This window comes from Oncorhynchus masou, chromosome 25 (assembly GCF_036934945.1).
Source record: "Oncorhynchus masou masou isolate Uvic2021 chromosome 25, UVic_Omas_1.1, whole genome shotgun sequence".
Taxonomy (NCBI): Eukaryota; Metazoa; Chordata; class Actinopteri; order Salmoniformes; family Salmonidae; genus Oncorhynchus; species Oncorhynchus masou.
The window spans coordinates 14,626,836-14,652,704 of NC_088236.1; the positions used below are offsets into that span (position 1 = coordinate 14,626,836).

Genomic DNA, 25,869 nt, shown 5'->3' on the forward strand with positions numbered 1-25,869 from the left:
CGCGCGCTTGTGATGCATCTTCTTGGATCATATTCCGTTGAATAAAACTTGTGACCCGACAATAAATATTCCTAATTTGCACGAGTATTTATAGCAACTTTTTTAATCAATTATTTTCTCACCATCATCGACCACGCACCTTCACACAAAACCGGACTCTACATAAATAGATGAAGATAGAAGATGCGACGACAATGGTAAGCAGATAGAATTTGAACCTACCTACAAACATCGGAACAATTACAATTTTTAAAGGTGACTTCCTTTAAGAATCGCGGTGCGGTCACCTATGTTTTCGGAGCGGAGTGACATCTACAGAATTATTATAAATGCCTGATTATCTGACCATCTCTGTCTGCGGTGCGGTGTTTACGTTAAAATTGTAGGATGATGAGCAGTGATTTGGAGCACGTTTCACTCAATTCAACGACGGCCAGCAACTCCGGGACTGGGTCGGGCGGCCGAGGGCTGTCAGCCAACGTTCGGAAGCTGCACAACGCGCTCAACTTACTGCTCACTGACTTCGAGAGAGAACAATTCATCCACTGCCTCAATGTTTACCACGCTAAACGCAACGTCTTCGACTTGGTTCAAACTCTCAAAATAATCCTCAACACGCCGAACAAACGACAACTCCTCCCCATGTTGCGTTTGGTCATTCCCCGCTCAGATCAGTTGTTGTTCGACCAGTATACTTCCGAGGGCCTGTACCTCAAAACGGATCATCTACCACTAAACAGTATCAACAACCCTGAAAGCTTTGGAGGAGTAGGCAATACTGCAAACAACTATGTCCCAATTCCCACTACACACTTTATGAACCCGCATGAGCCCCCGTTGCCTCATGATCTTTCTTGTTTCACATCACCAGAAGCTTGCCCCTGCCCGGATAGTTTCAGCACCACCGCGGATGGGACAGCTCCCCTGTCTTTCATGCAGGGGGAGGCTGTTGGAGAGATCCGCGAAGTGACACTGAGACGCAGCAAGAGCAATGAGGGCTTAGGGTTCAGTATCCGGGGAGGTTCTGAGCACGGTGTGGGAATCTATGTGTCGCTAGTAGAACCCGGATCTTTTGCGGAGAATGAAGGACTGAGGATCGGGGATCAGATAGTGACTGTTAACGGCATGCTGTTTGACAGAGTCTCACACATGGAGGCAGTCAAGGTACGTAGGCAGTGTGTGTGTGTGTGTGTGTGTGTGTGTGTGTGTGTGTGTGTGTGTGTGTGTTCAGTAAAAGGCCTATTAGTGCATAGACCTATTCTGAGAATAAACCAACACGCAGGGTATTGCTAGCTATTATAATACAATAAAATATGACAAACATAAACAGCTCTGTTTACATCCCAAATCATACCCTTATCCCTTTATAGTGTATTACATTTGACCAGGTTCCCAAAGGTTCTGGTAGTGCACTACATAGGGAATATAAACACACCAACTCTGTCTGTTGTGAAATAATGTCAGTCACAGTGTCAGAATACTAACTACTGAAACAGAGAGACAGAGAGACAGAGAGTCATGTGGGGTACGTCATAGTGCCAGAATACTAACTACTGAAACAGATTGACAGAGAGTCATGTGGGGTACGTCATAGTGCCAGAATACTAGCTACTGAAACAGAGAGACAGAGAGTCATGTGGGGTATGGAATCAGTGGCTCTATGTAAACTGGAAACAGACAGCCTACAGACAGAAACTAAAAAAAGAAGCTTCCGCGCTCAGGTCTGTTCAATGCTGGTCCGACGAATCTGATTCCACGCTTCAAGATTGCTTCGATCACATGGACTGGGATATGTTCCGCATTGCGTCCAACAACAACATTGATGAATACGCTGATTCGGTGAGCGAGTGCATTAGAAAGTGCATCAGCGATGTCACAAAAAGCAACGATTAAAACATTCCCAAACCAGAAACCATGGATTGATGGCAGCATTCGCGCGAAACTGAAAGCGCAAACCACTGCTTTTAACCAGGGCAAGGTGACCGGAAACATGACCGAATACAAACAGTGTAGCTATTCCCTCCGCAAGGCAATCAAACAAGCTAAGCGTCAGTTTAGAGACAAAGTAGAGTTGCAATTCAACGGCTCAGACACAAAAAGGTATGTGGCAGGGTCTACAGTCAATCACGGATTACAAAAAGAAAACCAGCCATGTCGCGGACCAGGATGTCTTGCTCCCAGACAGACTAAATAACTTCTTTGCTCGCTTTGAGGACAATACAGTGCCACTGACATGGCCCGCTACCAAAACCTGCGGACTCTCCTTCACTGCAGCCGACGTGAGTAAAACATTTAAACGTGTTAACCCTCGCAAGGCTGCAGGCCCAGACGGTATCCCCAGCCGTCCTCAGAGCATTGGCAGACCAGCTGGCTGGTGTGTTTACGGACATTTTCAATCAACCCTTATCCCAGTCTGCTGTTCCCACATGCTTCAAGAGGGCCACCATTGTTCCTGTTCCCAAGAAAGCTAAGGTAACTGAGCTAAACGACTACCGCCCCGTAGCACTCACTTCCGTCATCATGAAGTGCTTTGAGAGACTAGTCAAGGACCATATCACCTCCACCCTACCTGACACCCTAGACCCACTCCAATTTGCTTACCACCCCAATAGGTCCACGGACGACACAATCGCAGCCACACTGCACACTGCCCTAACCCATCTGGACAAGAGGAATACCTATGTGAGAATGCTGTTCATCGACTACAGCTCAGCATTTAACACCATAGTACCCTCCAAACTCGTCATCAAGCTCGAGACCCTGGGCCCTCTCCTGTATTCCCTGTTCACCCACGACTGCGTGGCCACGCACGCCTCCAACTCAATCATCAAGTTTGCGGACGACACAACAGTGGTAGGCTTGATTACCAACAACGACGAGACGGCCTACAGGGAGGAGGTGAGGGCCCTCGGAGTGTGGTGTCAGGAAAATAACCTCACACTCAACGTCAACAAAACTAAGGCGATGATTGTGGACTTCAGAAAACAGCAGAGGGAACACCCCCCTATCCACATCGATGGAACAGTAGTGGAGAGGGTAGTAAGTTTTAAGTTCCTCGGCATACACATCACAGACAAACTGAATTGGTCCACTCACACAGACAGCATCGTGAAGAAGGCGCAGCAGCGCCTCTTCAAGCTCAGGAGGCTGTAGAAATTCGGCTTGTCACCAAAAGCACTCACAAACTTCTACAGATGCATCATATAGAGCATCCTGTCGGGCTGTATCACCGCCTGGTACGGCAACTGCTCCGCCCACAACCGTAAGGCTCTCCAGAGGGTAGTGAGGTCTGCACAACGCATCACCGGGGGCAAACTACCTGCCCTCCAGGACACCTACACCACCCGATGTCACAGGAAGGCCATAAAGTTCATCAAGGACAACAACCACCCGAGCCACTACCTGTTCACCCCGCTATCATCCAGAAGGCGAGGTCAGTACAGGTGCATCAAAGCAGGGACCGAGAGACTGAAAAACAGCTTCTATCTCAAGGCCATCAGACTGTTAAACAGCCACCACTAACATTGAGTGGCTGCTGCCAACATACTGTCTCAACTGCAGCTCACTTTAATAATGGACATTTATGGAAATTGATGTAAAAAATGTATCACTAGCCACTTTAAACAATGCCACATAATATAATGTTTACATATCCTACATTACTCATCTCATATGTATATGTATGTATTCTATATAATCTACTGCATCTTGCCATCTTTATTAAATACATGTATCACTAGCCACTTTAAACTATGCCACTTTGTTTACATACCCTACATTACTCATCTCATATGAATATACTGTACTCGATACCATCTACTGCATCTTGCCTATGCCATTCTGTACCATCACTCATGCATATATCTTTATATACATATTCTTTATCCCTTTACACTTGTGTGTATAAGGTAGTAGTTGTGGAATTGTTAAGTTAGATTACTCGTTGGTTATTACTGCATTGTCGGAACTAGAATCACAAGCATTTCTCTACACTCGCATTAACATCTGCTAACCATGTGTATGTGACAAATAACATTTGATTTGATTTGAGGTACAGTTTGAGGCACTAGTTTTAATCCCATCAAAATTGATGTATTTTATTATGCAATACTGATCACATATTCATGCTCCCTACCCCGGCCTGTGGCTCCACAATCTAAACTGAACTTTGCCAGTCTGAGGAGAGAAACTAGTGCAGATGCTATTTGCTACCCAAATGGCACTCTATTCCAATGTTAGGGTGCTATTTTATTCCATGGGACCTGGTCTAAAGTAGTGCACTATACAGGGAATAGGGTGCTATTTCGGATGCATTCACTGTCTCACTAAGATTAGAGTGCATTTAATCTATTTCAAATCCATGTTGCCAAGGTGTGCACTTTTATGTATATGTGTGAAGCTAGCTGTTCCAGTAATTCTGCTACTTTAATTTCCAGGTTTATTTTGGAGTTTGGTATGTTATGTAATAGTAATGGAATTGAAATTGGAGGGGGCAGTGTGAGTGGAGAGAGATGATGAATACAGACTACAGCAGAGAGAGTATGTGGGTCTCAAATGGCACCCTATTCCCTATGTAGTGCACAACTTTTGACCAGTACCCATTGTAGGGCACTATAAAGAATAGTCTGCCTCTTGGGACTCAGTGAGACAGTGTAAGGCCTGATTCTTAGCTGTCGTCAGGAAAATTAATGTGTTTCACATACTGACGCATTATTTGAAGGTTTGCTATCAGTGGTTTGTTTTTCTTTTGTCACAGCGGTAGGTTGTGTTTTGTTATCAGTGCTGTTGTCTCATCGTCAGTCTGTCTGCCACAAGACATTGTATGGCTAATGTCATCTGCTTTCGCCCAGTGAGACTTGAAAACATAACCTGCAGCTATTAAAAAACAAAACAAGATTTATTCAGAGGATCCCAGAATAGCTCAGACCTTCATTAATGTCTAATATAAGACTTTCTCAACACAGTTGAAGACAAGGCTATTTTGAATCAGATTAAGATAAAATCATCTGTTATTACTTCTTACTTCTCTGATACTGTTCCAAGGTTAACATGTCCAGTCATTTATTTAGACAAATACTGAGTTAATATAGGAATTCATTTTGTATTAAATAAATATGTCCTCTATTTATTAATATGCTTATATATTTGAACTGTATTCTTCTGTTTGTCTGCCTCAAAATAAGGGACTGAGAACAGTTTGGCCTTGGCAGATCCATATATTTATACAGAAATATAAATAAGGTCTACATATAAGGCTCTGGGTCTTGGGGGTGATTGTTCAGCAGACTGCTACTTGTACCTGAATAGAGAAGTGTCTAAAGGTAGAAAGACATGATTGTGGTGTCTTGTTCAGCAGACCTCTACTTGTACCTGAATAGAGAAGTGTCTAAAGGCAGACAGACAGGATTGTGGTGTCTTGTTCAGCAGACTGCTAATTGTACCTGAATAGAGAAGTGTCTAAAGGGCAGACAGACAGGATTGTGGTGTCTTGTTCAGCAGACTGCTAATTGTACCTGAATAGAGAAGTGTCTAAAGGCAGACAGACAGGATTGTGGTGTCTTGTTCAGCAGACTGCTAATTGTACCTGAATAGAGACGTGTCTCAAGGGCAGACACACAGGATTGTGGTGTTTTGCTTGTCTGTCTCATGAAGTTTTGAATGGGATCATCTTGCTAGACGAGGGACCTGTTCATTATGAGGCAACTTATTTTTTGTTGTTGGTCACAGCACAGTCTTTACACAGTTGAACTGTTACAATGAGCTCTATGTATTGCCTTGTGTGAAGAACGTGGAAAGAATTCAAATGTGGTAATATTTACTCATTTTTTGGAGTGGTTACTAATATCAGCATGATGACCATCTCAGAAGACATGTATCCCCAGGATGTGGTCATGATATATTTCATTTGTTTCTGTATTCCCCTGACATGCTCAGGCTAGGAGATCTTGGCTGGTTGATTTAATTTGTTTCTATAGGCACCTGACATGCTCAGGCTAGGAGATCTTGGCTGGTTGATTTAATTTGTTTCTATAGGCACCTGACATGCTCAGGCTAGGAGATCTTGGCTGGTTGATTCAATTTGTTTCTATAGGCACCTGACATGCTCAGGCTAGGAGATCTTGGCTGGTTGATTTAATTTGTTTCTATAGGCACCTGACATGCTCAGGCTAGGAGATCTTGGCTGGTTGATTTAATTTGTTTCTATAGGTACCTGACATGCTCAAGCTATGAGACCTTGGCTGCATGTTGTATGACTCCCATCTGACCTGGTGGCCTGGCTGTCTCTGCATGCTCTATACATAACAGGAGATGAGTGATGCTTGTTGTCATCTCTTCTCAAACCACTCGATAGTATATCCCCATGCGATGGCCATTGCAACATGTGGATCAAGTAAGAATTTCTTTGTGGATTTTGATGTGTGCTTGGAGTTATTGTCTTGCTGGAAGATCAACTTGCGACCAAGTTTCAGCCTCCTGGCAGAGGAAACCAGGTTTGTTATTTTCATGTCATCCAACAAATGTTAATGCCTGGAGATTGCTAAGCAGCATTGGCACTTGGATTGGAACTTGTCATGGTCAGATCTAGCCTTCTGGGTGCCGGCTCTAAGTGAGATTTGCTTGCCCCCCCCCTTGACAGAAGAAAGATATAGGTTTTACAGTTAATTCCCTGCAATTCTACACATTTTGCCATGACTTATGCCATATTGAATATATCTGAGTGAGAGTGGCTAACAAAATCAACAGCAAACCTGCCCTGCGTGGCCAGATGTTATTCAGCCATGATTACTACAAGTATAAATAGCTGGCTAGATTAATTTACCAATCAAAGCATTGTTAGCTGACATAACTGCCGGTCTCACAGTCACTGACCATTAATGAACATAAACACATTTATCATCTCCTGGCTTCCACACATATCCTACAAGCCACTGATGCAGACCTTTGAAACATCTACATTTTAAAAAGTCTAATCAATCCATGCAATACAGCCTACACCTTCACAATAAATCCATTATTATTTCAGAAGTACATAATAGCATACTCTGAGTTGTCCTTATGTTAAACCCTGATCTGGCTATGCCATATGGCTGTGGGCTACACTAGTTCATTTAAAGAAATAAGCCTGATGTAACAAATGAGATCGTTTAGCTTAAAACGTTGATAAACTATTAGGCTATTTCTTCTAATTATAAGTACACATGGCAGTAGACTATACGTGGGAATGTTCTATTTGCAGGAAAACACCATTCTCAAAAGTGATCACAAATGTGATTATGCATGAATTGCTTTTATAATAAAGAAGCATTTTGTTTGTGTGCTTATGTATGCCATTTAGGCTCTATACCCCTTGTAAAGCAGATGAATGTGCTTCATTTTATATGGCCACTTTAGTTGTGACACAGGCCTTATCACAACATATAGGCTTATGTGCTAGGCTACATGAGGTGTGCTGCTATGATTTGAAAATGTTGCCTTAAGCTGGGCATCATTCACAAGTGATAATATATCATTCACAAGTGATAGGCTAATATTGTCACCCATCACACTATTCTTGATTTAATCTTGTCTTTACATATACTAAATAATATTTGTGTGACATTTATTTTGATTTAGAATGGACCATTATCATGCACCTGTCTGGAAACAGGGGCAGCGGGAATAATACATGTCATCAATGCACTTAAAAAGCAAATGAAGGACACTTTTCCCGTGGTTACATTTTCATGCCTGTCAGGTCGACTATACTCCTATTTTAAAGATCAACAATGTGCTTCCTATTATGAAAGTTGAGAAATAAATATAGTAGGCCTAGCCTATTGAAAGCTGATGGGATCCTCCTCTTTTTAATAGAGGCCATCACTCTGTTTTCTCACGCAATTGCATAGCCTATAGAAATGTTGCACAACATGAGCCTATGGGCTCTCATGAAGTATTTGATTAGATTTTTGAACACATTTGCGTTGATGTCAGTGATTAGAGGGACAATATAGTGTTGAGTACCAGGCAATTAACACGTTTGGTAGGCTAGTAATGACCATCAGCAGCATCAGAGCTTGGAGAAGCCTAATTACCATGACTAAACTGTCACATGGAATTTGACTTCCATAATGACTCGTGACCACCGTTGTCGCAATAATAGAGTCACCGTTACAGCCCCATGCACAACCAAATTTCGAACTTGCACCTTGAGTATTCTACTATTCTAACTCTCAACATAGTAGAGTTTGGGGGCCCTCTATAGCAGTCTGGGGCCCTAAGTGAACCTTTATGTTGCTTATGCTTATGTTACGGTCAACAGCATCATAAACTTTAACCACACTCTTAGAAAAAAGTGCTATCTAGAACCTTAAAGGGTTCTTCAACTGTCCCCATAGGAGAACCCTTTTTGGCTCCATGTAGAACCCTTTTGGGTTCAATGTAGAACCCTTTCCATAGAGAGTTCTACATGTAACACAAAAGTGTTCTACCTGGAACCAAAAAGGGTTATTCTATGGGGACAGCTGAAGAAACCCTTTTGGAACCCTTTTTTCTAAGAGTGCAGTACCAGCACATTTTAGTCAAAAACCTGGTTTTCTCTACCAGGAGCCTGAAACCTAACCCCAAGCACACATCAAAATCCACAATGGAAATGTTAATTGATTCCACTTGAACCCCATTGAAAACCTGTGGTTTGAATTGAAGAGAGCAGTCCATAAGCACAGATGAAAGATATCAAGGATCTGGAAAGATTCTGTACGGAGGAATGGTATAAGATCCCTCTAAATGTGTTACTTGTTAATTAAACAACATCTCTTTCTCTGAGCAATTGTATTAAAATAATATCATTTCCCCATTTTCTTTAGCATTCAATATAGCTCAGTATTTATTTTATTTTTTTAGTATTTTTTGCTCATCTTCATCAAGGGGATCAATAATTTTGGACCTGACTCTACATCCACACAAGGCTCAGTCTTTTAACTGAGCTGTAACAGCGTTTGTGAATTTAATTGAAACAGATATACAGTATGTCGCTGTAATTGATCTAGATTTCTGAAATGATTCAGCCAAGACATTAAAGTGTTTTGTAATTGTTACATCACCATTCAGTTGTTAGGATGAGATAGAACAGTCTCTATTTGTCTCCTGTGGGTTGCTAAGGCCTGTACCGGCCTGCTGTGTTGCTATGATTTCCCTGCAGAGAGACAGTGGCTCCCTCTCAGTCATTCATTGGTCCCGATCCCCATTTCATCAAGAACTAAATAATTAATTCAAGCTTTTAATTAAGCAGGCAGCATTTAAGGCAGGGAGCAAGGAGGCTAATTCTTCCTCTCTTGTGCTACTTCAAAAAATGTGTCCTAAATGGGACCCTATTCCCTAAATAGTGTAGTACATTTGACCACAGACTTGTGGGCCCTCATTTAAAGTAGTGCACTATACTTGAAATAGGTGCCATTAGAGAGGCAGCCAAAGTGCCACTGTATGTTTACCAGACAGGAAGCAACTAGCTGAGAGTGGAGGAAGTGAGCAGAAATATACTCTTTATTGTTTGTCCAGTGCTGATATAATGGACAAAATACAGTGTCATATCAAATATTCAAATCTCCTATTACTTTAAGGCTATAAGTTTCCCTGTCAAAGAGCCGGGGGAGTGTAACTGTGTAGCTGAAGTGAAATGGTAAAAGGTTGAAAGTAAACAAAACTTTGGTCTATGGGGTTTTATTAAGATGGTTCTCCCCTGCAGTGTAATGAGTCATCCTTCAGTAAACCAGACAGCCTAGAGATGAGCTTAGATTGGTCACTATGTTATCTCTATTCTCTCTATTCTCTCAGGGCCCTGTCTGGCTGCACAACAACAACAGGACAGCCCCCCCCTTCTCACTCTCTCTCTTTCTCTCTCTCTCTCTCTCTCCCTCTATTTCTCTCTCTCTCTCTGTCTCTCTCTTTCTCTCTCTCTCTGTCTCTCTCGCTCTTTCTCTCTCTCGCTCTCTCTTTCTCTCGCTCTCTCTCTCTCTCTCTCTCTCTCTCTCTCTCTCTCTCTGTCGCTCTCTCAAGCTCTCTCTCTCTCTCTCTCTCTTTGACTCTCTCTCTCTCTCTCTCTCTCTTTGACTCTCTCTCACCCCCCCCCCACACACACACCAACCCGCAGGCACACAAGGCAGACCTCCCAGCATTATGAATAGCTAATACTTCTACTCATTCTCCTTTCCATTCATTTAGGAGGCAGTAGATGAGTTAGAAACATACTGTGCTGAATTCCCACCACTCTGGAACGAGCAGACCTCTAACCACTGAGGCTACCGCTGCTATTTTTATAACGTGATACACAGGGGCGATTTAGTTTTTCATGTAACCTAACAGAAAAGCAAATGCCATGACAAAAGCCTCTCAGAGAAAGGCTACTGTTGTATAACGGCTGGAGTGTGAATAATGAGCTGTGTGTAATAAATAGATGGGAAGGAAGGGAGCAGCATTTGTGCTCAGCTGCCATGGCATGGTCAGTATTATATTATCAAAGTGGATCCCGCCCAGGCTTGGTGTGCGTCACAAATCACACCCTATTCCCCATAGGGCTCTGGTCAAAAGTAGTGCACTATGTATGGAATAGGGTGCCATTTTGGAATGAGTTCAATGAGCTGTTATTTTGCTTTGAGGGGGTAGTAATGGTTTGTTGAAATGTGTCATAATTTATCTGCTCTTTTGTTTTTTAAATGCAACCTTTATTTAACTAGGCGAGTCAGTTAAGAACAAATTCTTATTTACAATGACAGCCTACCCCAGATGACGCTGGGCCAATAGGGCGCCGCCCTCTGGGACTCAAAATCACAAACCAGGGTATCTGTTGTGACGCCTCACGCACTGAGATGCAGTGCCTTAGACAGCTGCGTCACTCGGGAGCCTCTTTCATGGAGGAAGGACAGACTAGCTACAGCTTAATCAATGGGTGAGTTGTCATCCCACGCACAAAATCTATGTCCTCTTCCTTGCTGAAGCACCGTGGAGGGCCCTGCAGGGCCTACCGTTCTGCAGCACAGCTATTTCCTGGAGACGGCACCCTATTCCTTCTGAAGTGCATTTCTTTTGACCAGAGCCCTATGGTGAATAGGTGGCCATTTTGGACTCACACAGTGTCTTTCACGCTGCCCCTATTCTTTGAGAGGACAAATGGAGAAGCTATCCAGGGTTAGGTCGGTGTAAGATGCTAGTTAATGCACTTTACATGAGTTTCAGTTATTAGTCGTGTGAGAGCTCATTCACTCCCCCATTAGTTTAGTGTATGGCTCAGCACTGCCCTGGCTCGTACATTTGTCATCTCCCCTGCTTGTGTCTGACTGGTCTGTCTTCATTACTGAACTGTCAGTCCCATTGTATGACCTGCTTCCCTTCATTAAAGCCTCCTCTTGCCTGCCATCTTCTGCCCCATCTGTATTTCTTTCTTCTTTATTTTTCTTCCGTCACCCGTGATTCATTTCCTGTCCCCCATCGTTCACCTCTCTCTCACTCGCTGTCTCTCACTTGCTCTCTGTCTCTTTCTCTCTCTCTCTCTGGCCCTTTTATTCCTTTCTTTCCTCTATGTCCCTTTCACTGCTCTCTCTCTCTCTCTCTCTCTCTCTTTCTCGTCCCTGTCTTCCCTGGACAATAGTTTGTATCTCACTCTGCACTCAATCAGAACACCAACCTAGCAGCCCTCTACAGAGAGAAACTTATCAACAGATCTGCTCCAGCAGCACATCAAATCAGTCTGTCCATCAAACACCAGTGGAGTGGATAGATGGTTGAACAGTAGTACATTGTGTTTTCTAGAGCTGTTAGAGCTGTTTAGCTGTTAGGTTTAACTACTGTCTGGAATGAAGATGCTGGCTGTCTAGACTGAATCTCAGCCTCTCAGGAGAGCAGTCACAGGTATGCCATGCTAAACTAGATCTTGAGAGGAGTCTATACCACAATTAGTTGTATATCTTTGCTTGGGCCGTTGGATGATTATAGGTATTGCTTTTCTATAAATAATAATGTAATTTGGTGTGCCTAGAGAGCATATAACCGAAACATTCATGTTTATGCTTATGTCATGACGTTGGCCTGGGGGTAGGTTTATGACAGTCATAAATACCTCTTCCCCCCTTTTTCCTCTCTCTACCCAAGGGTCTTTGCAAAACCCTTGGTTAACATAGAGATTCTGGGAACATCAGAAGGTGGGGGGAAATTAACTATATTCTGGTAATCTGACCAACTGAACATATGCGGTGGTACTTAATGAATATGATGTCAGTTTGGTTGTCATCTGAGACATAGTCATCAATGATAAGATGACAAACTCTACAGTGGAAAGTCTACACATCAGAGTTATCGGATTCACATGGAATTGTTGTTCAATTTAAATGTTTGAATATGAAATTATTTGTGATGGGATGAAATGTGATTTTAGCTTCTAAAATGTGAGATTTTCGGTTTTCATAAGATAGGGCTCTGCTCAATCAGTGGCCCGCCCCTGTGAAGGGACATGGGCTATAAAACTTTTCAAACACGCCCCCCTCTCCCTTCCTATATAAGCCCTTGACGACAATATAACCTCCTGTTCCAAGGACGTGAGGACGACGGTCCGATATCAGAATGGTTCAGATAATAACTACAGAACGAAGCCAACATCAGCGTGAGCTTTGGTTGCGAATGGTATGAACTTTGAACTCTTATTCACTACAGAAGTGATACCTCCTAGCCGTTGAGTTAGCAACAGCAGATGCAAACGAGGGTTAGAAAGGAACAGACAGAGTATCCCATCTATCACACAATGACGTTACTACAAGTATCCAATCGACCACCAGAGACATTCTTCGAAGGACTCAGTTTGGCAACACGGCCTTCCATCTACCACCAACCTACTGAAGCGCAGCTCGGAGTAAATATTTATTGCATTTACCTTTTCCAAATGGGCGGTAATTTAGAATGCATAAGATACTGTATTTACGATAGCACAGCTTCTTCCTTTGTTCCCCAGTCTTCCTGCTCTTTCACTCAAACCCAGCCCCTTTTCTTTTGTGTAACAAGCTGTCATATCTGTTCCGCCCGCTAGGGACGTGTTCCTTTATGACGTCATTTGTAATCAAGTTATGATTTAATTATGTGTATGTGTAATTCTGTGTGATTAGTTAGGTATTTAGTAAATTTTGTATTGCTGGTTCAACTTGTTAGCCAGGGTTCGTTCAGATAACCAAGAATTTACAACTTTCAACTGAATTAAGATTACGATTCATATTGACTGCTATTGATGTTAAATATTACTAGGTCTTTAAGAGTTTATTCGGAAGATAACAGCTCTATAAATATTATTTTGTGGTGCCCGACTCTCTATATAATTACATTTACATGATTAGCTCAATCAGGTAATATTAATTACGGAGAAATTAATTTATAGAATGGCATGTCATATCACTTAATCCGGCATAGCCAAAGACACAACACTTAGATGAGTAATATGTTACTGAGCCATCAGTTGGAAAATGGGGATTCTTCACTCTTTCGCCTCTTCTTAACTGACAGAAATAACTTAACTCTGGATAACGATATCATCTTACAGAGGGCTCTCTCTTCATGGCCTTGATGTTTTAGCAGTCAGTGACAAGAGGGATGGTCTTGTAAAGCAGTTACTTAACACTTGTATTGCTGTCATGCTATTGTATCGGGCTGTTTCTTTGGCAGACACAGTGTGAATATTGATACAGTACTGTGGGAGTGTGACAGTCTCATTCCATGTCACTGTGCTTGGCATACCACATCCTCCCTAACCAGCACTTACTGAGACTAGAACTCGCAAACATATGTTGTCACCCTCCATGACAACATCCTAGCCATTCACACAGTAACTCCAGTTACTGAAAAGCAATACAGCAATACCGGTGGAGACATTTTAGGCTGAGGAGTAACTTATTGATTCCAACAGTATCTATTACACTATTCAGTTTTTCAACTAGTGAGGTGAACTACAGTAGTGTAACTCCCCAGAAACTTTGATTTCACCATTTCTGGGCACAAAGGGCTTGTTTACTGGCTTTCTAGTTTCTCACACCTTTCACTATTCCTCCACAGAGGTCAAAGGTAAATGTAAATGTTCATAGGTGGTGTTTTTCTGACAGTTAGGTAAAGATCAGGTCAGTAAGTCATTATAACAGTTTATGACTCAGCTATTGACTCAGATCTGATGATGTTGTCATTCTTCTGGTGATTGTGAGCATCTCCTGGAGTTCCTTGGAGATCCTCTAGTCAATGCACAGCACAACCCTTTCAAACAATGACAGACGTTCCAGTAAGACTAGATTTTTAAGTGTCTTGTTGTGGAATATCTTTGAACAGCTCTTTCTTCTCCCACATAACATATTCTAAGTAACAGACCAACGTCACTGTGTAGGAGGACTGAGAGTGATTCAGATCCTCTGGTGTCTAAAAACACCCTAACTGGCCATGTACAGTGCCTTCAGAAAGTATCACACCCCTTGACTTTCCCCCAAAATTGTGTTACAGCCTGAATTTAAAATGTATTCAATTGACATACCCCATAGTGTCAAAGTGGAATAATGTTTTTATTTTATTTTACAAATTAATAAAAAATGAAAAAAAAAAAAATTCTTGGGTCAATAAGTATTCAACCACTTTGTTATAGCAAGCCTAAATAGGTCCAGAATATGCTTAACAAGTCACATAATAAGTTGCATGGACACACTCTGTGTACAATAATAGTGTTTAACATGATTTTGAATGACTACCTAATCTCTGTACCACACACATATAATTATCTGTCAGTTCCCTCAGCCGAGCAATACATTTCAACCACAGATTGAACCACAAAGGTTTTCCAATGCCTCGCAAAGAAGAGCACCTGTCGGAGTCGTGTGTATAGGTGGCAGGGAAGTCAGGTGCAGGAAAATCAAACTGAGTGGAATGGAGACAATCTCTGACAAAGACATGAGGGGAAACAGAGGATTAAATACACAACAAGTAATGAATGGGATTGAAACCAGGTGTGTAGGAAGACAAGACAAAACCAATGGAAAATGAAAAATGGATCAATGATGGCTAGAAGACCGGTGACGTCGACCGCCGAGCACTGCCTGAACAAGGAGAGGCTTCGACTTCGGCAGACGTCGTGACAGCACCTATTGGTAGATGGGTAAAAAAAAGCAGACATTGAATATCGCTTTGAGCATGATGAATTTATTAATTACACTTTGGATGGTGTATCAATACACCCAGTCACTGCAAAGATACAGGCATCCTTCCTAACTCAGTTGCTGGAGAGGAAAGAAACCACTCAGGGATTTCAACATGGGGCCAATGGTGACTTTAAACAGGTACAGAGTTTAATGGCTGTAATAGGAGAAAATTGAGGATGGATCAACAACATTGTAGTTACTCCACAATACTAACCTAAATGACAGAGTGAAAAGAAGAAAGCTTGTACAGAATAAAGAACATCCTGTTTGCAACAAGGCACTAAAGTAATACTGCAAAAAAAAGTAATTTACTTTTTGTCCTGAATACAAATGGTTATGTTTGGTGCAAATCCAATACAACACATCACTGAGTACCACTCTCCATATTTTTAAGCATAGTGGTGGCTGCACCATATTATGTGAATGCTTGTAATCGTTAAGGACTCGGGAGTTTTCAGGATTTAAAAAAATGGAATGGAGCTAAGCACACGCAAAATCCTAGAGGAAAACCTGGTTCAGACTGCTTTCCACCAGACACTGGGAGAGGAATTCACCTTTCAGCTGGACAATAACCTACAACACAAGGCCAAATCTACTGGATTTGTTCACAAAGAAGACAGTGAATGAGAGGTCGAGTTAGTTTTGACTTAAATCTGCTTGAAAGCCTATGGCAAGACCTGAAAATGGTTGTCTCGCAGTGATCAACAACCAATTTGGCAGATCATGAAGAATATTGAAAAGAATAATGGGCAAATGTTGCACAATCCAGGTGTGAAAAGCTCTTAGAGAATTACCCAGAAAGACTCACAGCTGTAATTGCTGCCAAATGGGATTCTAACACGTATTGACTCAGGGGGTTGAATAACTATCTAATCAATATATATGTGTTTTTATATATATTAGTGTCTTTGACATTATTTTGTGTTGATCATTGATAAAAAATAAACAAACAAAAGTCAAGGGGTGTGAATAATTTCTGAAGAGATTGTAAATCAGAGGAGAGAGACAACGAGTCAGTTGTCCAACTAAAATGTGGTCTTCCACATTTAATCCAACACCTCTGAATCAGAGAGATGCGGGGGGGCTGCCTTAATCAACATCCACTTCACCTGGGGAATAGTGGGTTAACTGCCCGGGGAATAGTGGGTTAACTGCCCGGGGAATAGTGGGTTAACTGCCCGGGGAATAGTGGGTTAACTGCCCGGGGAATAGTGGGTTAACTGCCCGGGGAATAGTGGGTTAACTGCCCGGGGAATAGTGGGTTAACTGCCCGGGGAATAGTGGGTTAACTGCCTTGCTCAGTGGCAGTTTGACTGATTTTTACCTTGTCAGCTTGGGGATTTGATCCAGCAACCTTCCAGTTACTGGCCCAACGCTTTAACCACTAGGCTACCTGCCACCCCCCAAGAGAGACAGCTGTGGCGATTGTAATCAGGTTGTTTGGATGTGTCTCGGCTTAGGGTAGCAGAGTGTGGTGGATGAGAGGGATGGAGGTCTGTTTAGGAAGGGATGAGGTATCTTAACAGTGATAGATGGAGGAATGGGGGAAGCATCTGGCAAAGGGGATTTTAGTTGACAGACAATTTACCACAATTTACCCCTGCTACATGGAGGCTGTCACACACACACACACACACACACACACACACACACACACACACGCACACATGCACACACACAGATGCACTCCATCACTGCTATTGGGCCTGATATCGCATCTTATGTAATCCTTGTTTAGTTATTTGTTTGGAACTCAATCTTGTCTGACTACAATGTACAGATATAGCAGGGAAGGGTTTGTGTAAGATAACATCTATTGTGAGGCTTTGAAAATGACAAACCTCATAAAATGGAAAAGAGTTTCTTTGCAGTTTGCAATGGAATATGTGTGCTTTTATGTCCAAGGCTCCATTGAAAAGCAATAGACTACAAAGGATGAGTCATGTACCATTATCTGAAATAAAGGACATCTTTCCATGGTCAAATCAAATCAAATCAAATTTTAGTGGTACCAACTAATATCTGAAATAAAGGACATTTTCCATGGTACCAACTAATATCTGAAATAAAAGACATTTTCCATGGTACCAACTAATATCTGAAACAAAGGACATTTTCCATGGTACCAACTAAGATCTGACAACACTAATCTCACAACCCAGAACCAACATAACATCTATGGGCTGTGAGGAGAGACTAGTGTGAGCGGACCAAGTAATTGGGCGTCACTCTAAAGCGGGAAGGTGGAATAAACGAGTCAGAAGTAGGTTTTCTTGATTGAACACAGTTCTCTATTGAGGGCATTTGGTCAACACAAACACTCCAACATAATCAATGAAAATCTCCCAAGGAAAAACATCTTCTCCAGATGAAACAGGAACACCATAGGATTATCTTTAAACTACAATAAAAGTCACGGGATTGTCACCGTCTTAGTGGTTCTTCATGGCTAGCTCCTCTGTCTCGGTGGCCATCTTCCAGAGATAGTTTTCCCCCCTTCTCTGCTGGTTCCATACTCTCTCTTATAGGGTAAGGAGACTATGTCATTAGTACCGTCAGCTGTGCTTAATTGCCTTTGGTTACCTTGTGTCCCATGCCTTGTTGGGCTACTATCCGTGAGCCCAGCCTGCCCTCAGGTGGTCCTTCCACACTAGTTACATACCATAGCAAAGATGAGGTGATTTGACGGAAGTTGGGTGCTGACTATGAATCAAATTTATTTTCAATCAAATTTATTTTATAAAGTCCTTTTTGCTTCAGTGGTTGTCACATAAGTGCAATACAGATACCCAGCTTAAAACCCCTAATAGCAAGCAATGCGGATGTAAAAGCGCGGTGGCTAGGAAAAACTCCCTTACAGATTGAAAGGGAGAAAGGTTAATGGAGGAGTGGCGTTGCGAGTTCTGGGCCATCTCTGCCCAGGGCACGAACTTCGCCCACTCCTCCGGCCGGTCCTGACAATAAGACCGCAGAAACCTACCCACTTCCTGGTTAACTCTCTCCACCTGCCCGTTACTCTCAGGGTGAAAACCTGAGGTAAGGCTGACCGAGACCCCCAGACGTTCCATGAACGCCTTCCAGACCCTTGATGTGAACTGGGGATCCCGATCAGACACTATATCCTCAGGCACCCCGTAGTGCCGGAAAACGTGTGTAAACAGGGCCGCCCCAGTTGGTAAGGCCATAGGGAGACCGGGCAAAGGGAGGAGACGACAGGACTTAGAAAAACGATCCACAACGACCAGGATCGTGGTGTTACCCTGTGAAGGTAGAAGATCAGTTTTAAAAAATCCACTGACAGGTGCTTACCTCTGGGCAGGTGTCTAGGAGCCTTGCTCTGGGCGCACACTGAGCAGGAGGAAACATAAATCCTCACGTCCTAAGCTAAAGTGGGCCACCAGTACCTCCCACCAAGACAGCGCACCGTCAGACCTATCGCAGGATGACCAGTGGAGGGTGAGGTGTGAGCCCAAGAGAGTCGATCGCGGACAGCAGACGGAACTTACAGACGTCCAGCTGGACACTGAGGGGGAGGGGGCTCTGCACGTGACGCCCACTCAAAGTCCACGTGACGCCCGCTCAAAGTCCACGTGACGCTCACTCAAAGTCCACGTGACGTCCACTCAAAGTCCACGTGATGCCCACTCAAAGTCCACGTGATGCCCACTCAAAGTCCACGTGATGCCCGCTCAAAGTCCATGTGACGCCCACTCAAAGTCCACGTGACGCCTGCTCAAAGTCCACGTGACGCCTGCTCAAAGTCCACATGACGCCTGCTCAAAGTCCACGTGACGCCTGCTCAAAGTCCACGTGACGCCCACTCAAAGTCCACGTGAAGCCCGCTCAAAGTCCACGTGACGCCTGCTCAAAGTCCACGTGACGCCTGCTCAAAGTCCACGTGATGCCCACTCATAGTCCACGTGATGCCCACTCAAAGTCCACGTGATGCCCACTCAAAGTCCACGTGATGCCCGCTCAAAGTCCATGTGACGCCCACTCAAAGTCCACGTGACGCCTGCTCAAAGTCCACATGACGCCTGCTCAAAGTCCACGTGACGCCTGCTCAAAGTCCACGTGACGCCCACTCAAAGTCCACGTGAAGCCCGCTCAAAGTCCACGTGACGCCTGCTCAAAGTCCACGTGACGCCCACTCAAAGTCCACGTGACGCCTGCTCAAAGTCCACGTGATGCCCACTCAAAGTCCACGTGACGCCCACTCAAAGTCCACGTGACGCCTGCTCAAAGTCCACGTGACGCCTGCTCAAAGTCCACGTGACGCCTGCTCAAAGTCCACGTGACGCCTGCTCAAAGTCCACGTGACGCCTGCTCAAAGTCCACGTGATGCCCACTCAAAGTCCACGTGACGCCCACTCAAAGTCCACGTGACGCCCGCTCAAAGTCCACGTGACGCCTGCTCAAAGTCCACGTGACGCCTGCTCAAAGTCCACGTGACGCCTGCTCAAAGTCCACGTGATGCCCACTCAAAGTCCACGTGACGCCCACTCAAAGTCCACGTGACGCCCGCTCAAAGTCCACGTGACGCCTGCTCAAAGTCCACGTGACGCCTGCTCAAAGTCCACGTGACGCCTGCTCAAAGTCCACGTGATGCCCACTCAAAGTCCACGTGACGCCCACTCAAAGTCCACGTGAGGCCCGCTCAAAGTCCACGTGACGCCTGCTCAAAGTCCACGTGATGCCCACTCAAAGTCCACGTGACGCCCACTCAAAGTCCACGTGACGCCTGCTCAAAGTCCACGTGACGCCTACTCAAAGTCCACGTGACGCCTGCTCAAAGTCCACGTGACGCCTGCTCAAAGTCCACGTGACGCCTGCTCAAAGTCCACGTGACGCCTGCTCAAAGTCCACGTGACGCCTGCTCAAAGTCCACGTGACGCCCACTCAAAGTCCACGTGACGCCCACTCAAAGTCCACGTGACGCCCGCTCAAAGTCCACGTGACGCCCGCTCAAAGTCCACGTGACGCCTGCTCAAAGTCCACGTGACGCCTGCTCAAAGTCCACGTGACGCCTGCTCAAAGTCCACGTGACGCCTGCTCAAAGTCCACGTGACGCCCACTCAAAGTCCACGTGACGCCCGCTCAAAGTCCACGTGACGCCTGCTCAAAGTCCACGTGACGCCTGCTCAAAGTCCACGTGACGCCCACTCAAAGTCCACGTGATGCCCACTCAAAGTCCACGTGACGCCTGCTCAAAGTCCGCGTGACGCCTGCTCAAAGTCCACGTGACGCCCACTCATAGTCCACGTGACGCCCGCTCAAAGTCCACGTGACGCCCACTCAAAGTCCACGTGACGCCCACTCAAAGTCCACGTGACGCCTGCTCAAAGTCCGCGTGACGCCTGCTCAAAGTCCACGTGACGCCTGCTCAAAGTCCACGTGATGCCCACTCATAGTCCACGTGACGCCCACTCAAAGTCCACGTGATGCCTGCTCAAAGTCCACGTGACGCCTGCTCAAAGTCCATGTGACGCCCACTCAAAGTCCACGTGACGCCCACTCAAAGTCCACGTGACGCCTGCTCAAAGTCTGCGTGACGCCTGCTCAAAGTCCACGTGACGCCTGCTCAAAGTCCACGTGATGCCCACTCATAGTCCACGTGACGCCCACTCAAAGTCCACGTGACGCCTGCTCAAAGTCCACGTGACGCCTGCTCAAAGTCCACGTGACGCCCACTCAAAGTCCCCGTGACGCCCACTCAAAGTCCACGTGACGCCTGCTCAAAGTCCACGTGACGCCTGCTCAAAGTCCACGTGACGCCCACTCAAAGTCCACGTGACGCCCACTCAAAGTCCACGTGACGCCCACTCAAAGTCCACGTGACGCCTGCTCAAAGTCCACGTGACGCCCACTCAAAGTCCACGTGACGCCCACTCAAAGTCCACGTGACGCCCGCTCAAAGTCCACGTGACGCCTGCTCAAAGTCCACGTGACGCCTGCTCAAAGTCCACGTGACGCCCGCTCAAAGCTCCCACACTACCGGCGTCACCAAACAAGAGGCTGGGAGTATGGGAGTGGGATCCGTGGACTTTGCTGCTTTGCTGCTCCTACAGCCGTTACAGTGTGTCTGCCCTAACGTTCTGGGAGCCTGGTCTGTAAGAGAGGGTAAACACAAAATGGGTGAAAAACATGGCCCACCTTACCTGGCGAGGATTCAGTCTCCTGACGAGGATTCAGTACTCCAGATTGTGATGGTCAGTCCAGATGAGAAAAGGGTGTTTAGCCCCCTCAAGCCAATGTCTCCACACCTTCAAGGCTTTTACGACAGCCAACAGCTCCCTGTCCCCCACATCATAGTTTCGCTCGGCCGGGGGGGGCCCATTCAAAAATAAGGCATAGGGGTGGAGCTTCAGTTGCGTACCCGAGCGCTGAGAGAGCACTGCTCCTATCCCAGCTTTGGATGCGTCCACCTCCACTATGAATGACAAAGAGGGATCCGGATGAGCCAACACAGGAACCAAGGTAAACAGAGCCTTCAGGTGCCTAGAAGCCCTGTTCACCTCTGCCGACCACTGTAAGCGCACCATGCCCCCCTTTAGCAGTGAGGTAATGGGAGCAGCAACCTGACTAAAACCCCGGATAAACCTCCGGTAGTAGTTGGCAAACCCTAAGAATCGCTGCACCTCCTTTACCGTGGTGGGAGTCGGCCAATTACGCACGCCTGCAATGCGGTCGTTCTCTATCTCCACTCCTGACGAGGAAGAACAAGCGTTTCTCAGCCTTGTCATATAGATCATGCTCCAACAGGCGACCAAGCACTTAAAACCCCAAATAGTAAACAAATAGCTAGCAATGCGGGTGTAGAAGCGCGGTGGCTAGGAAAAACTCCCTAGAGAGGCTGGAACCTAGGAGGAAGCATAGAGAGGAACCAGGCTCTGAGGGGTGATCCTCTTCTGGCTGTGCTGGGAGGAGATTATAAGAATACATGACCATTTAAGGCCAGATCGTTCTTCAAGATGTTCAAATGTTCATAGATGACCAGCAGGGTAAAATAATAATCACAGTGGTTACAGAGGATGCAACAGGTCAGCACCTCAGGAGTAATGTCAGTTGGCTTTTCATAGCCGAGCATTCAGAGGTCGAGACAGCAGGTGTGGTATTGAGTGAGGGAGAGGAGAGAGAGAGAGGGTCCAGACAGCAGGTGTGGTAGAGAGTGAGGGAGAGGAAAGAGAGAGAGAGAGGCTCCAGACAGCAGGTGTGGTAGAGAGTGAGGGAGAGGAGAGAGAGGGTCCAGACAGCAGGTGTGATAGAGAGTGAGGGAGAGGAGAGAGAGAGAGAGAGGGTCCAGACAGCAGGTCCAAGACAAGGTAACAGGTCCGGTGAACAGGCCAGGGTTCCATAACTGCAGCAGAAACTGGATTAGCAGCACGACCAGGGGGACTGGGGACAGGGACAGCCTGGAGACAGGCCAGGTAGTCCTGAGGCATGGTCCTCTGGGAGGGGAGACGGAGAGAGAGGAGCATTGAAGGGAGCAAACCTAAGATCACACAGGACACCAGATAAGTCAGGGGAATTACACCAGATATGACCCTAGCACCAGGCCTAACCAGGCAGGATAATAACCAGAATATAGCCCCTACACCACCAGCGGGAATCAGACTGATGTAGTACCCTGAGACGAGGCCGAATTTAGCCCATGAAAATCTCCCCCACCACACAAGCCTGATGGGGCGCCAAACCGGACAGGAAGATCACGTCTTTGACGCAACCCACTCAAGTCGAGTATAGCGAAAAAGCCTGGCGTGATCTGGTGTATACTCCTAGGGATGGTATGGGAGAGTGCAAGCAAGCCAGTGACTCAGGGTCAGAGGCAGAGAATCCCAGTGGAGAGGGGAGCCAGCCGGGCAGGGACAGCAAGGGTGGTTTGTCACTACAGTGCCTTGCCACTCACCTTCACACCCCTGGGCCAGTCTACAGTCAATCATAGGACCTACTAAAGAGTTAAAGACTTAAAGGTTGAGAGCGAGTCTGCGTCTCTCACATAATTCGACAGACCATTCCATAAAAATTTAACTAACTATCAGTACTGTTAGTTAGGTACAGACCATGACAATATAAATTTAACTAACTATCAGTACTGTTAGTTAGGTACAGACCATGACAATATAAATGTAACTAACTATCAGTACTGTTAGTTAGGTACTGACCATGACAATATAAATGTAACTAACTATCAGTACTGTTAGTTATGTACTGACCATGACAATACAAATGTCTCCCCTCAACACATTTCTGTCAACCAGTGTACCAGGACTGAGTGAAGAGACTCTGAGAGCCCTGTTAGCCAAAGCCACTGTAGCCTGCTGCCTGCCCAGTGTTGATTTCTGCAGTGGTCCCTCTCGGCGCCTCTCGGCCCCTTCTCTTCCTGCTTAAAAATAAAGCCCTCCATCCTCCTCCTTCTACTCTTCCTACTCCACCTCCTCCTCCTCCTCCTCCTCCATCCAGCTAGCTTCATCCAGTTCCAATGCCACTGAGAGCCCTGTTTACACCCACTCCACCTGTGACTGCCTGCAGTGAAAACCTGGGGGAGATATTTCGAGCCTGATAGCAGCTGAGTGTCACTCCTCTGTGCTCGTTACAGCACTGACCTTTGGCTCTTGTCCTCCTAAATGAGCTTGGTGCCTGCAGCACATCTATCCAACAACCAGCCTAGAATAGAAAAGGGCTTTACTCTATTGTCATTCTATCTAAATGTATCCTGCAAAAGGTGATATAATCATGTTGTACAAAAAGTGAATGGTTCAGTGCATTGTTCCAGTCAGGATCATCCATAGTGATCCTCTAATTCCCGGGTATATCTTTCTGTTATTCAATGCTAGCATCCTTTTTCTGATCATCTCTTCCATTTCTCTCTGTTTGTTGTGTTGGTTAGTGAAGCCCTATTATAAACTGGTTGGTTTGGGCCCTGAATGCTGATTGGCTGAACAGTACTGATGCTGAACAGTACTGATAGTTAGTTACATTTATATTGTCATGGTCAGTACGTGGTATATTAGACCGTATACCACGGGTATGACAAAACATTTATTGTTACTGCTCTGATTACGTTGGTGACCAGTTTATAACAGCAATAAGGCACCTCTGGGGTTTGTGGTATATGGCCAATATACCACGGCTAAGGGCTGTATCCAGGCACTCTGCGTTGCGTCGTGCATAAGAACAGCCCTTAGCCGTGGTATATTGGCCATATCCCACAACCCCTCATGCCTTATTGCTTAATTATATTGCAGAGGAGTGCTGTTCTGTTTAGTTCTACGTTTTATCTGTGTCAAGCGCTTAATACATTGATTCTATGTATCAACCTAATTTATTAGGACCTTAATGACTAGGAGACATTTTAATGCGCTTGGTTTAATGCCATCTTTTTGACTGTGTGCGGTCAGACGTAATGAAGCAGGGAAAGGATTTAATTGTGGACATGGGGAGATTGGAGGTCTTTTGAGTTGGAGGACAGATGGTTTTATGGAGACAGCACCAAGGAAAACATTATCTGTCTATGTCTGCTCCCCTGAGCATCCAATATTTAGAATGACTGAACACAGGCCTGAGCCCCGAATTGCACCCTTAAGCCCATATAGTGCACTACTTTCGACCAGAACCCTATGGGCCCCAGTCAAAAATAAATAGTGCATCACATAGGGAATAGGGTACCATTTGGGATGTACTGTCTGCTCCCCTGTGCATCTATAATGACCCAACACAGTCGATGATTATAGTCAGTCCACCCCAGTACATTACAATGTTTGTCATCATTAAATTAAAAAACATTTAGAAAACTGAAAGAATGCAGCATTGAACTTGGAGATAGCTTATTATACTAAAGTCGGACGTTTTGCCCTACCCTACGTTTTGCATACTGTTTTTCACCATAGCTTAGAATCAGATTTGTCGACATTCCCTTCTCTACAATCTACTGTATCATGCTTTAAGAATACAGTAAAACAACTTCAGCAACTGTTGATATCTCCCATTCTCCTTTCATAGAACAAAGAGTTTACCTACTGTATCTATAATTATCCCCTCAAAGGAAATTATCTATAGTATGGTCGCAATACTCTCCTGTCATCTCTACTTGAAACACTTCCAAACTTCCAAAATAGAATGGCCCGTCAAAGTAAACGAGGTACTTCACAGATCATCAAAAAGTACAAGCATCCCATTTAACCCTCCTATTGTGATCATATCATGTTAATTCATTCTGTTCCCGGTCCAAAATGACCGCGCCCCTTTATGGCTGATTATAAATCCATAATAATACATATTTTATCAACTTAAGTTCTTGTGAACATTACAAGTTTTGAACATTTATTTGCTATTTATGGCCTGTAGGCCTCATTGACCTGAGCTCATGCAACTCGTTTTTGAGTTAAAAAAGCATAATGTATGGATTATTTTGACTATAACAAATACTCAGATGAAACATAGTGTGCTATTTATCACATACTACTTTGTGTCAAAGCTTAACAAGGACTCTATCCTCCTCACCAGTGTCATGATCAAAGATATGATCAAGATCCTCACATACAGTATATCGTTTGGTCATTGTGCTGCCACAGAATGAATTGTGAACAAGGCCTCAAAAAAGCTTTATATACCAGAACTGCGAGAAAAGTTCTATATATTATTGAAACAATGTTGCGATTGTTTGTGAGAATGCCGTGAGGTGTGTGAG

At 44.8% G+C, this 25,869-nt stretch overlaps 1 protein-coding gene across 1 annotated transcript in view; it reads left to right on the forward strand.

The window, feature by feature from the left end:
* Window positions 1-387: 387 nt before the first annotated feature.
* Window positions 388-25,869, forward strand: part of LOC135513588 (whirlin-like) — a 135,129-nt gene continuing 109,647 nt past the window's right edge. Inside the window, exon 1 of the mRNA XM_064936474.1 lies at window positions 388-1,164. Coding sequence (XP_064792546.1) covers window positions 388-1,164 — 777 coding nt within the window. The remainder of the gene's footprint in view (window positions 1,165-25,869) is intronic.